The sequence below is a fragment of the Mobula hypostoma genome, chromosome 3 (genome assembly GCF_963921235.1).
Source record: "Mobula hypostoma chromosome 3, sMobHyp1.1, whole genome shotgun sequence".
Lineage (NCBI taxonomy): Eukaryota > Metazoa > Chordata > Chondrichthyes > Myliobatiformes > Myliobatidae > Mobula > Mobula hypostoma.
Window position 1 is genome coordinate 27,103,994 of NC_086099.1, and position 12,838 is coordinate 27,116,831.

The 12,838-nt window shown below is 39.7% G+C and overlaps 1 protein-coding gene across 3 annotated transcripts in view; it reads left to right on the top strand.

The window, feature by feature from the left end:
• cntfr (ciliary neurotrophic factor receptor) overlaps window positions 1-12,838 on the top strand; it is a 343,443-nt gene that overhangs the window by 264,784 nt on the left and 65,821 nt on the right. For all 3 annotated transcript variants that reach the window (XM_063042795.1, XM_063042797.1, XM_063042796.1), the window contains 2 exons: window positions 4,512-4,678; window positions 11,004-11,167. In XM_063042795.1, the coding sequence (XP_062898865.1) occupies window positions 4,512-4,678; window positions 11,004-11,167 (331 nt within the window). The remainder of the gene's footprint in view (window positions 1-4,511; window positions 4,679-11,003; window positions 11,168-12,838) is intronic.

A 12,838-nucleotide genomic window follows, 5' to 3' on the forward strand; every position in this document is an offset into this window, starting at 1 on the left:
TAATGATGCTGTCAGCTCCTATGTTAATGGGGGGTAATGCAGCCCCATATTCCCACATGTAGCACGCTTCTGGCTGATGGGACATAGTGTGCTGTCTGCTAGATGATCATTATCCTGTGGGTTTCTGAGTTTGAATTATGCATACAAAATGTTAATTTCCATTTGAAGCCAATCTGGTGCCAAGAATGTAAATGCTTCTCAATGCAAATCACTGCATCAAGGTCATTCCTCAACAATGCTGACACCCATAGTACATTCAGGAGAGACCACAGGAAGCTAAATGTATTTGCGATTTATAGTTTTCTTTTGTTTCTAATGTTTCTCAAAGCTGAATGATGGTAACAACAATTTAAAAGAACTGCCTTAATGGCCAAGCAACATGCAAATGAGGTCATAATCACATGCAAAACATTTTGCATTAGGATATCAAATTTTGCCAGGATTTTTTTATTCATTTTCAAGCAACTACATGGTTATTATCAGTGAGCGTTCTTAAGAATGTGAGAAAATTTCTAAACTAAATATTATCAAATGGAAAAAATGTGGCATTTGCATTTGCCTGGGAGGGAATGTTCACAAATACCTCAGAACAGAATCAGAATCAGGTTTATTATTGCTGACATATGGCAAGAAATTTGTTGTTTTGCGGCAGCAATACAGGGCAAAACATAAAAAGTTACTATATGTTACAATAAGAAAAGTAAAAAAAGTAGTGCAAAAAGAGCAAACTAGTGCGGTAAGTTTGTTTGAGAAGAACCATTAAATACAGTTGTACAAACAGGTTCTTACCCATTTGTGAGCTTACCTTAGTGCTGGTGTGCATCCCTACCTGGCATCACCTTCCCTGCCTTGGCACTGATTTGCAGAGATACCTACCAGTAACATGAAAAGAACCCCAACTCCCAGTCGTCACTTTATCCAAACAACTTCTAAGAATAAGCCAGGATCCTTTGTCAGTTCTCTGGAGGGCTGCCTGCCTGCTTTAAGCTTTTGATTACCTGGAGGATCAATTCAGTTCCAACATCTGATTAGAAGCAATTTTATAACCACATCTGTAGAAATCATCATCTCTTTAAAGCTGCAGTTCTTAGAAAACTTTGAAAGCAACAAAATCCTGAATGTGTGAGGGTATGTTTATATGTATATACAACTGCTGTCATGCTTCATTTTGCTAAAACTATGGTATTGCTATCAACTCTGTTGTGGACAACTAGCTTACCGTGATAAATGAATGCACAACAGGTAGCTTGAAACATGCAAACCAATTTTATGCCCAGGGTGAAAGTTCAATATCATATGTCTGCTTTTCTTTATTGATCTTTCTATAAATCAGGTCCATGTTATGACTGTTTATCAAACAGCTCTGCTGCCATTAGATTAACATCCTCTCTCAGATGCTTAGCAACATATCTTACAAATCTTTTTATTGTTGTATTATACAAAAGAAATAACATGAGTACATCAAAGTAACAACACTTACAATGTCTCAAAGAAAAAAAACATTACCTTAAAGATTGAAAGCAAATTTTGTGATAATAAAAAAATCCTACTAAGCAGAAAAAGTGGGGGGAAAAAACCCATTAGGTGTACAACCCGGAGCCATGCGTCATACAAAAATCTTCTAAAAGTAAACTTCAAACCGCCAGCAAGAAAGAAAAATATACCAAAAAATTTACAATTAGATCGTGGAGAAAATCTATCAATTAGCTCAAATGATAATAATGAGCAAAGGAACCCCATCTTTTCTCAAAATCAAATAAAGGTTCAAAGGTTCGACTTTTAATTTTCTCCAAGCTAAGACATAGCATCACTTGAGAGAACCATTGTGGCAAAGTGGGAGCTGATGTATTAGCAACATATTGGTATAGACCTAAACCTAGCAAATTACATGTTTATCTTTTATTTGTTTAGAGATACAGCATGGTAACGTTACCTTCCAGCTCAATGAGCCCACACTACCCAGTTATACCTCTGTGACCAATTAACCTACTAATCCACACATCTTTAGAATTAGAGAAGAAATCGGAGGAAACCCATAAAGTCACAGGGAGAACGTACAAACTCTTTACAAACAACGACAGAACTGATTCCTCTAATAGCGTTACCCTAACTACGCTATATGCTGCTAGTTCTTTATCCACCTCCTTTCCAATAATCAAAGTGTGTCTTATGGAATAATTTGTTATTCTTACAAGTTACAAATGTGTTTTTTTTTTAAGTTACAGGAAAACCATGGAATGAGATACTATGCTGATAAGTCCTTTAACTATTTTTGGGCAATGCACAAAAATGCTGGAGGAACTTAGCAAATCTGGCAGCATCTGTGAAGGTGAGTAAACAGTTGACACTTTGGGCTGAGACATCTCCTCAGGGCTGGAGAGGAAGGGAAAGGCCTTTCCAGTCCTGATGAGGGGTATCAGCCTGAAAATTCGACTGTTTATTCCTCTCTCTAGATGCTGCCTGACTTGCTAAGTTCCTCCAGAATTTTGTGTGTGTTCTCAGGGTTTCCAGCATCTGCAGAATCTCTTGTATTACACATTTCTCATTTAGTTTCAAAACTAAATTGTTCAGGAGTAAGCCTCCTGTCCATTGGACCTTCTGTGCCATTCAGTAGGATAATAGATGATCTGGTCTTGGCCTTTGCTCTATTTTCCTGCCTGTTCCCCATAACCCTTGACTTCTCTATAGACCTAAAATCTGTCGATCTTGGCGTTGAATATATTCAATGAAAGCATTCACAGCTCTCTGAGAAAGAAAATTCCGAAGACTCAGAACTTCTGAATAAGGCAATTTTATCCTCTGTCTGAAGTAGGTTATATCTAACTAAGAAATTCTCTCTCTGCACATACAAACCATACTGAAAAAACAATTTAAACACCATTTTAAATCTTCATTCTTCATCTGAAGTTCTCGATATGTCTTGCTTCTTTATTTATTTATTTGTTTGTTTGTTTGTTTATTATTCTTTCTTTCTTTCTGCATTTGCACAGTTTTTTTTCTTTTGCACACTGGTTGAACAAAAGACAAATGGTCTTTCATTAATTCTATTATGGTTATTACTTAATTATAGATTTATTGAGTATACCTGCAAAAAATGAATCTCAGGGTTGTAAATGGCGACATATATGTATTTTGATTTACATATACCTAATTTACTTACAACATTGAGCTTCGAGATCCTCTATATTAGAATGTGTAGAGGACCATATTGTTTCTCAAGGCTATCTCTATTTGAGCAGCAAAAAAATCATGAAGAGTTAACCAGGTATTAAAATTAACACAAATATTGCTCTGCCTGGGCAGTAAGCTCTCAACGCTTTTCTCTAGGAGACAATGTTGTCCCCACATACAGCCTCACATCTACTCCCCACACCACCCAGCCCTTAACGAAATTCTCCGAGAAATATAGTATCACTTAGTATCTGTTGTCAGTCATAAAGAGGTTGAATAAAATAATGTCATTTCTGGTCGTGTCTCATTGCAAAGCTGTATCTATCTAAATATGAGTGAGGCAGTATTAACACAATCATCTTGCAGAAGTAGGATTATAGTTTGAATCCTGACTAAACTTCTATTACTACAGCCAATCTGCTATATGTATTGATAATGAACAATCAACATGGTTTATTTTAATACATGTTTGAAAAATAGTAGTGACCTTTTCAACCACGGAACAGACATATAGTAATTGTATAACCTAGGCAAGGGGGACTAATATTTAGAAAATTCTATGATAGGTCTGCTTGGATATAGAACTTTATTGATCTGAATAAATCGGCATCACACTGAGCACACGCACAGGAAAAAAAAATTTGTGGCCACTCAGCGGCCACTTTTATAGGTGCACCTGTACACCTGTTTGTTAATGCATAAAAACATGCAGATGTGGTCAAGAGGTTCAGTTATGGTTCAGTCAAAGCATCAGAATGGAGAAGAAATGTGATCTAAGTGCCTTTGACCGTGGAACGATTGTTGGTGCTGGACGGAGTATTTTGAGTATCTCAGATCTTCTGGGATTTTCATGCACAACATTCTCCAGAGTTCACAGAGAATGGTGCGTAAAATAGAGAAATGTCTAGCGAGCCGCAGTTCTGTGAGTTGAAAATGTCTCATTAACGAGAGAGATCGGAGGAAGAATGGCCAGGCTGGTTCAAGCTGACAAGAAGGCAACAGTAACCCAAATAACCACACGTTACAGCAGTGATGTCCAAAAAGAGTAATTGAATACACAACACATTGAACCTTCAAGTGGATGGGCAACAGCAGCAGAACACCACAAACATACGCCTTACAATCACCTTATTAGGTTTAGTAGGTACCTTATAAAGTGGCTACTGAGTGAACTTTGCCATGTTGTGTTAATGAACTTGCTCATGAGTTATGTGAATTATGTTGATTATGATTTTAACTCATATTAAAGATAATAAAATTGAACTCATTTGAAATGTCTAGCTTATATAAAAGCTTGCACAAAATTATTGTTTCTCACTGACTGCATCTGGTTTTCACAGACATGGGGATAAGGAAATTGAGACCATTAAGGGAGCCAACCACAAGAACAGGTGCAACATAAAGTTTACAGAAATGTTTTCTACAAGCAAGTACATAGTGACAGTAACAGCAAGGAATGCACTGGGTTCCAACTCCTCCACCATTTCATTCAATGAGATTTCCATAGGTAATGTTCAGCTGTGCAACTAATCTGAAAGTTACGTTGAATATTTGTGACATATGGAAGTTAAAAACATTGGTAAAATTCATGATGATCTTGTAAGATTATGATGGGGCACAATAGAATAAGAGTTATTTACAAAATAGGCAACAAGAGTTCAAGGACCAACTATCCAGGGACATGGTTTTGAATACAGCCAGAGCAATTAAGGAGTTTTGAACTCGAGTAACTTAAAGAAGTGGTTTCAGACATTTAGGATAGTCAACCGCTCCTCCCTCCCCATCATCCTCACACAGAGTCGTGTGTTGAGCCCATTGCTGTACATCATGCTCATACGTGACTGCACGGCCAAACAGCCAAGCAATCACAATGTCACACTGATGACATAACAGTAGTGGTGGGGCTCATCACCATCAATGATGAGAGAGCCTACAGGGAGGAGGTGGAAGAGCGCAAGGCCTGGTGCCCGGCAAATAACCTCTTCCTCAATGTCAACAAGGCAAAGAAGATGGTTATTGACTTCAGGACACTCACACCCTACTTTACATCGGTGGCACAGCAGTAGAAACTGTGAGCGGTTTCAAACTCCTGGGAGCACACATCTCACACAAAATCTCATGGTTCCAGAATCAGGAAAGCTCACCAACACCTCCACTTTCTGAGGAGGCTGAAGAGAGCTGCACTATGCACATCCATACTCATGCCATTCTACAAATGCGGAGTACACAGCATCTTAACAAGCTGCATCACTGCACGGTATGGAAACTGCACTGCGGCAGGCAGGAAGGCTCTACAGCACTTACTTAAAACTGCCCAACATATCACTAGCACCATCCTAACTACCATCAACGACATATATTCAGAAAGGTGCTGGAAAAGGGCCAGTAACATCATGAAGGATCCCACCCACCCTACTCATGGAGGGTTTGTCGCACTCCCATTAGGGAGGTGTCTACGTAGTGTTAATGCCAGGATCACCAGACTCAAAGACAGTTCCTTTCCCAAGCAAAAAGGTTGGTCAACACCTGCACTCACTAGATAACCCAGTCACCGTATTCCCAATCACCACTACTTTGTCATTTCCTGTCAGTCACTTTATGTACAGACACTCTTGTGCCTAGTGTCACTCTATGGGGATAATATTAATCTAGGTATATGTATTTTGCATTTAATTAATCTATGTATATGTATCTTTGATATTTTTATTATTATAGTGTTCTTTATCTTATTATGGTTTTTTTGTACTGCATTGGATCCAGAGTAACAATTATTTCATTCTGCTTTACACCTGTTTACTGGAAATGACATTAAACAACCTTGAATCTTGAACAGTATAAGCTATGGCTGTCCATAGTGATGATTTGCAGAACTCTGAGTGAGTACTAAATATATAAATTGGTCTGAAAAATTATCTGGTGTATAGAATTGCACAGAACTACAAAAAACCGAACTCTGCAGAAAGAGGCAACCTTGTGGGCTTTTATGTTCATCTTGAATGGAAAGCTCTGCCAGTCACTTATAAACTACATAATATCGGACAATTAACACCAAAGGCATTCAAAAACATTGCCATTTTCTTTATAACTAGTAAGTGCAAATGACATCATTCTCACAGATGAGTCTGAATGATAACAGGGATAGTGGACACAGCATGGGTGGGAGATGGGTGAGGGGCATGCATTCAGAGTTGCACACTGGAACTGCTTCCTGAAGTGGGGTTTGAACACAATTTGCAACATCTTTCATTGACAATGCCCCTCTCAACCGATTGAAAGAGCCAGATATCCAGTCAGGTGGGGGACCCTCCCAATAGGTCTGATTCCTAAATCTGAAGGGACTTCTTTTGATCCTGGATGGGAGATAGATTCCTGATGTGGATGTAAGTTCAGCTTAGATGTTCATTTGCTGTTGGCTCTGAGAACTAACCCTAAGTCAAATTTACCACTTCACTCTCAAAATCCCAATTTCCTAGCATTTGTGATTCTACTTGCTGTAATTGTCCTGCTGTTGTGAATTTGTTCCAAACACAGTTGACAGTTAAGTTTGTTGACCTTAAAAAAAATGTATTTCTGACCTACCTTGGCCAACTATGCTGAAGATCTATGATCCCATTCCCTAAAATCCGGGAGACTATTGACACTCTATTGTCAGACGCATAACTGTGAGATTTAGCTGGAAGACAATAGTGTCCTTCCCACTTGCCATTGTTGCCCATAATGGTAGGATCAACTGAGGAGCAAAGGTAACCCCACACTTCATGATCAGCTTTGTCTTAATTTCTAACATTCAACCATGATGACATTCTCTGCTTATCATCTTCAATGCACTTCAGAAATTTGAACAAACTTCAGTTTTGAGCAGTTTTGGTTTGATGACAAGAAACCAAAATCCTCTAGCTGGGTCTATGCACTTACAATGCTAAAACCTACACACCAAGTCTGACAAGGCAGGAGAACAAAATTAGAGTGATTCAAGATTCAAGGCAGTTTACTTTCCTTCTTCAGTGCACTAGTGTAAAGGAGGATGAAACTATTGTTACTCCAGATCTGATACAGCATAAAAAAACACGTCTAAAGAACACGAAAAATAAAAAAAATCATAATAAATATAAATATAAGGCCATAAGACATAGGAGCAGAATTAGGCCATTTGGCACATGGGGTCTACTTTGCCATTTCATCATGGCTGATCCAATTTCCCTCTCAGCCCCAGTCTCCTGCCTTTTCCCCATATCCCTTCATGCTCTGACTAATCAAGAATCTATCAACCTCTGTTTTAAATATACATAAAGACCTGGCTGCAAATGGCAACGAATTCCACAGATTCACCAATCTCTGGCTAAAGAAATTCCTCCTCATCTCTGCCCTAAAAGAACACCCCTCTATTTTGAGGCTGAATCATCTGCTCTTAGGAAACATCCTTTCCACATCTTCTTTATCAAGGTCTTTCACCACTCGATAGGCTTCAATGAGGTCATCCGTCATTCTTCTGAATTCTAGTGAAATCTGGTCCAGAACCATCAAATGCTCTACATATGACAAGCCATTCAATCTTGGTATTATTTTTGCGATCCTCCTTTGAACCCTCTCCAGTTTCAGCACATTCCTTCTAAAATAAGGGGCCAACAACTGTTTACGATACTCCAAGTGATGTCTCACCAGTGCTTTATAAAATCTAAACATTACATCCCTGCTTTTATATTCCAGGCCTCTTGAAATTAATGCTAACATCACTTTTGCCTTCCTCACCACAGACTCAACTTGCAAATTAACCTTTAGGGAATCCTACATAAAGACTCCCAAGTCCCTTTATACTTCAGTTTTTTTGTATTTTCTCTCCATTTAAAAAATAGTCTATCCTTTCAGTTCTACCAAAGTGCATGACCATACACTTCCCAACACTGTATTCCATCTGTCACTTCTTTGTCCATTCTTCTGATCTGTCTGAGTCCTTGCGTAGCCTCTCCACTTCCTCAAAACTACCTGCCCCTCCACCTATCTTTATATCATCTGCAAACTTTGTGACAGAGCCATCAATTCCATCATCCAAATCATTGACATATAACACAAAATGAATTGGTCCCAATACAGACCATTGTGGAGCACCCCTAGTCATTGGCAGCCAACCAAAAAAGGCTCCCTTTATTCCCACTATTTATCGCCTGCTCATTAGCCACTGCTTTATCCATGCTAGAATCTTTCCTGTAATACCATGGGCTCATAGCTTGTCAAGCAGCCTGATGTGTGGTACCTTGTCAAAGACCTTCTGACCATCCAAGTACACAACATCAACTGATTCTTCTTTGTCAATCCTGCTTGTTATTCCTTCAAAGAATTCCCACACATTTGTCAGGCAAGATTTGTCTGAGAAGCTGGTGCTGGGGGCAGGGCTTCAAGTTCTTGAATGATTGGGATCTCTTCTAGGAGAGGTATGACCTGTTCAAAAGTGGTGGGCTGCACCTGAATCTGAGGGAGACCAATATTCTCGCAGGCAGGTTTGTTAGAGCTGTTGGGGAGGTTTTAAACTAACTTGACAGGGGGTTGGGAATCCGGAGTGAAGGGACTCAGGGAAAGGACGGATGGTAAAAAAGTAAAGATAGCATGCAGTCAGGTTGTCAGCAACAGCAGGCAGGTGATGAGACTTAGTTGCAGCCAACAGGCTGAGTATCAAAGCATTAGGGATGCAGAGTCAGAAAGGCCAGCAAATATGGTTCTCAAGGTGTTGTATCTAAATGCACAAAGTATAAGAAATAAGGTGGATGATCTTGTTGCAATATTACATATTGCCAGGTAAGATGTTGTGGCCATCACTGAATCGTGGCTGAAGGATGGTTGTAGTTGGAAGCTGAATGTCCATAGTTACACGTTATATCAGAGGGATAGGAAGGTAGGCAGAGGGGATGGTGCAGCACTACTGGTAAAGAATGGCATCAAATCAGTAGAAAAATGTGACATAGAATCGGAAGATGTTAAATCCTTGTGGATTGATATAAGAAACTGCAAGGGTAAAAGGAAATTGATGGCAGTTGTATACAGGCCTCCCAACAGTGGCTGGAAAGTGGACCACAGGTTACAGCAGGAAATAGAAAAGGTGAGTCAAAAGGGTAGTCATGGGAGATTTGAACATGAAGGTCAATTGGGAAAATCAGTTTGGCAATGGATGTTAAGAGAGTGAGTTTGTTCAATGCCTAAGAGATGGCTCTGGGTCTGTACTCGCTGGAATTCAGAAAGATGAGGGGGGATCTCATTGAAACTTTTTGAATGTTGAAAGGCCTAGACAGAGAAGATGGGGAAAGGATGTTTCCCATGGTGGGAGAGTCTAGGAGAAGAGGGCACAACCTCAGGATAGAGAGGCGCCCTTTCAAATCAGAGATGCGGAGAAATTTCTTTAGCCAAAGGGTGGCAAATGCCACGTGCAGCTGTGGAGGCCGGTCATTGGGTGTATTTATGGCAAAGATTGATGACATGGCATCAAAGATTACAGGGAAAAGGGTTGAGGAGGAGATAGAGAAAAGGATCAGCCATGACTGAATGGCAGAACAGACTCGATGGACCAGATGGCCTAATTCTGCTCCTCAACTCTATGGCCTACCTTATCATGTGCTTCCAAGTAACCTGAGACCTTATCGTTAATAATCGACTCCAACCATCTGCCCAACCATTGAGGTCAGACTAACTGGCCTATAGTTTCCTTTCTTCTGCCTCTCTCCCTTCTTGAAGAGTGGAGTGATACTTGCAATTTTCCAGTCTTCTGGAACCATTCCAGAATCTAGTGATTCTTGAAAGATCATTACCAAAGCCTCTACAATCTCTTCAGCCACCTCTTTCAGAACCCTGGGGTGTACACCATCTGGTCCAGGTGACTTATTTACCTTCAGACCTTTCAGTTTCCAAAAAACCTTCTCTCGAGAAATGGTAACTTCACGCACTTCGTAACCCCTGACACTTCAAACTTCCACCGTTCTGCTAGTGATTTCCACAGCTAGCGACTGTTGCAAAATACTTATTCATTTTGTCCACCATTTCCTTGTCCCCCCATAACCAACTCTCCAGCATCATTTTTCAGCAGTCTGATATCTACTTGCCTCTCTTTTACATATATGTAAAATCTAAAAGCAATACTGTAAAACACAAGTAACGCTAGGTGATAGGTACTTAGGGGTAGTAGGGTAGATTAATGGATGGAGCTGTTGATCAGCATGATTAAGAAGTGATGTGAGGGAGCAGACCTTTTAAGTGGAAATCTTGGACATTGTCATCCAAGATGCCTTTCATGCTAGTTTGATGGAAAGTCTCAAGAGATTGATATCATAGATATGACAGATTGATAGAGGTTTATTAGGCAAGGTACAGAACAAATCTGGTAAATGGAACTGAATTAAGAGGAGTCTGATCCGAGTGTTGTATAGACTGGAGGGAATTGAGTAGCCTAGAACATTACCATGACAACAGAAATACACACCAACAAAAGGATGACGTTTATCAGCAGTATAAACCTGTGCCTTGGCAAAGAACACTAACTGTAAAAGTGTCTACAAAATATTGGGTAGTTAACCAATTAAAAAATCCTTTTGAAACATATAGATTTCTAAATGTATGTGGATTTCAAAGTCACACCATGTTGTGCAGTGTGTTAATGAATTAGAAAGGGATCATGTCTTCACTTATAACAAAGCAGAAGATGAAAGCACGAAGATCGTCCCATGGTTATTTCTGAATGTGCTGTATAATATCTCTTTTAGTTTTCCAGGCCTGACATTGAAATTCACCTTTCTTTCAAGCATCAGGCACCGCAAACAAAAAGCTTATTTGACTCTTTTTTTTCTTTCCAGTGAAACCAGACCCTCCAGAGATAATTGAAGTAAATACGATTCCTGACTCCCCGAGCAGGCTGGAAGTGAAATGGAGGAATCCACAGTCATGGCCTGAGCCAGATACTATGCCCCTCAAGTACTTTCTGAGATACAAACCTGTCATTCTGGATGACTGGCAACATGTGAGTGCTTCTGATTATTACTTCAGCTGCACTTTGTAAACTGCAAATTATATTGCTTCACAGCTGGGTCATTTCTCCTGAGACGAGTAAAAGAATACTTTTGGTGCATCGAGCATACATTTCAAATAAGCAAGGAAATCAGATTCATGTTTTTTATCACTGACATATGTCACGAAATCTGTTGTTTTGCTGCAGTAGTACAGCACAATACATACAAATTGCTATTAGTTACAATAAGAAATATATAATATGGAAAAGAGAGCAAAATTATGAGGTAGTGCTTATGGGTTCATGGACCATTCAGAGATCTGATGCAAAAGAGAAGAACCTGTTTCTAAAATGCTGTGTAAGTGTCCTTAGGGTCCTGTATCTCCTCCCTGATGGTAATCATTGGAAGAGGGCATCTCATGGGTGGTGAGGCTCCTTAATAATGATGAGATTCACAAGGATTTCTAATTCTCCCTCTCCTAAAGATTGACCTAGTGAGCAGAGCTCAGGGCAGATATCAATATGTCCATCTGAGCATCTGACCCCTCCGTGCATGCTTCAGACAGTGATAAACACACTTGGTTTGGCAAAAACAGTGTGGATGGAAAGCTCAAACATGAGGAATTCTGCAGATGCTGGAAATTCAAGCAACACACATCAAAGTTGCTGGTGAACGCAGCAGGACTGTACCTCTTCCTAGAGATGCTACCTGGCCTGCCTCACCAGCAACTTTGATGTGTATTGGATGGAAAACTGGCTGAGTGAAAAAACAACAGTTGTGAAGATTGTTTTTTTGGACAGCAAAGTAGACGGTGAAGATCCCCAGGAGTTAGGTCTACAGCCAGTTTCTCAAAAATATATTAATAAATTAATCTTGGGTGTATGGCAAAGGATTTCTATGTTTGCAAAGGGCACAAAACTTGGAGATCTAATGAACCATGAGGAGGATAGCAATATACTAAATAGAGACAAGCTGGCAGAAGGTTAAAAGATTTAATGCTAGAAATACGTTAGGAAATATGAGTATAGATGATATAATGTGCAGTGTATATAGAGTCATAGAGCATAGAATTATCAAGCACCTCAGCACAGAAACAGGCCCTTCAGTCCATCTAGTCCATACCAAACTATTATGCTGCCTAGATGCATTGACTTGCACGTGGACCATAGCCCTCTTTTCCCCTTCTGTCTATGTACTTACCCAAACTTTCCTTAGATGTTGAAATTGAACCCATATCCACCACAACTCACCTCTGGCCATGTCTGCATACTTTTATGCATTGAGCTGCTGCCACGTGATTGGCTGATTAGATATTTGCATTAACAAGGAGGTGTATAGGTGTACCTAATATAGAAGCCTCTGAGAGTATTTACATAAAGTGACACTATGTGCAGGATTATCTGACAAAAAATTATAAAGTGAGCATCTTTAATGACTCTACCTGCACTCTGGTATTGTGTATTTCAAAGGATCTCAATCCTCTAAGGAACAAAATTCTTTCTCCCTTCCATCTTAAATCCTGAAACCCCGCACCAAATACCTCCACTAGGAGAAAAATCTTCTCAGCATGCACCTTATCAATTTCCTTCATATTTCATGCAAATCTCTTATTCTCCTCCATGATCCTGACTGCAGTTTACATACCACCATAGCCCAACTGCAATCAAGCATTTGAGAAACGG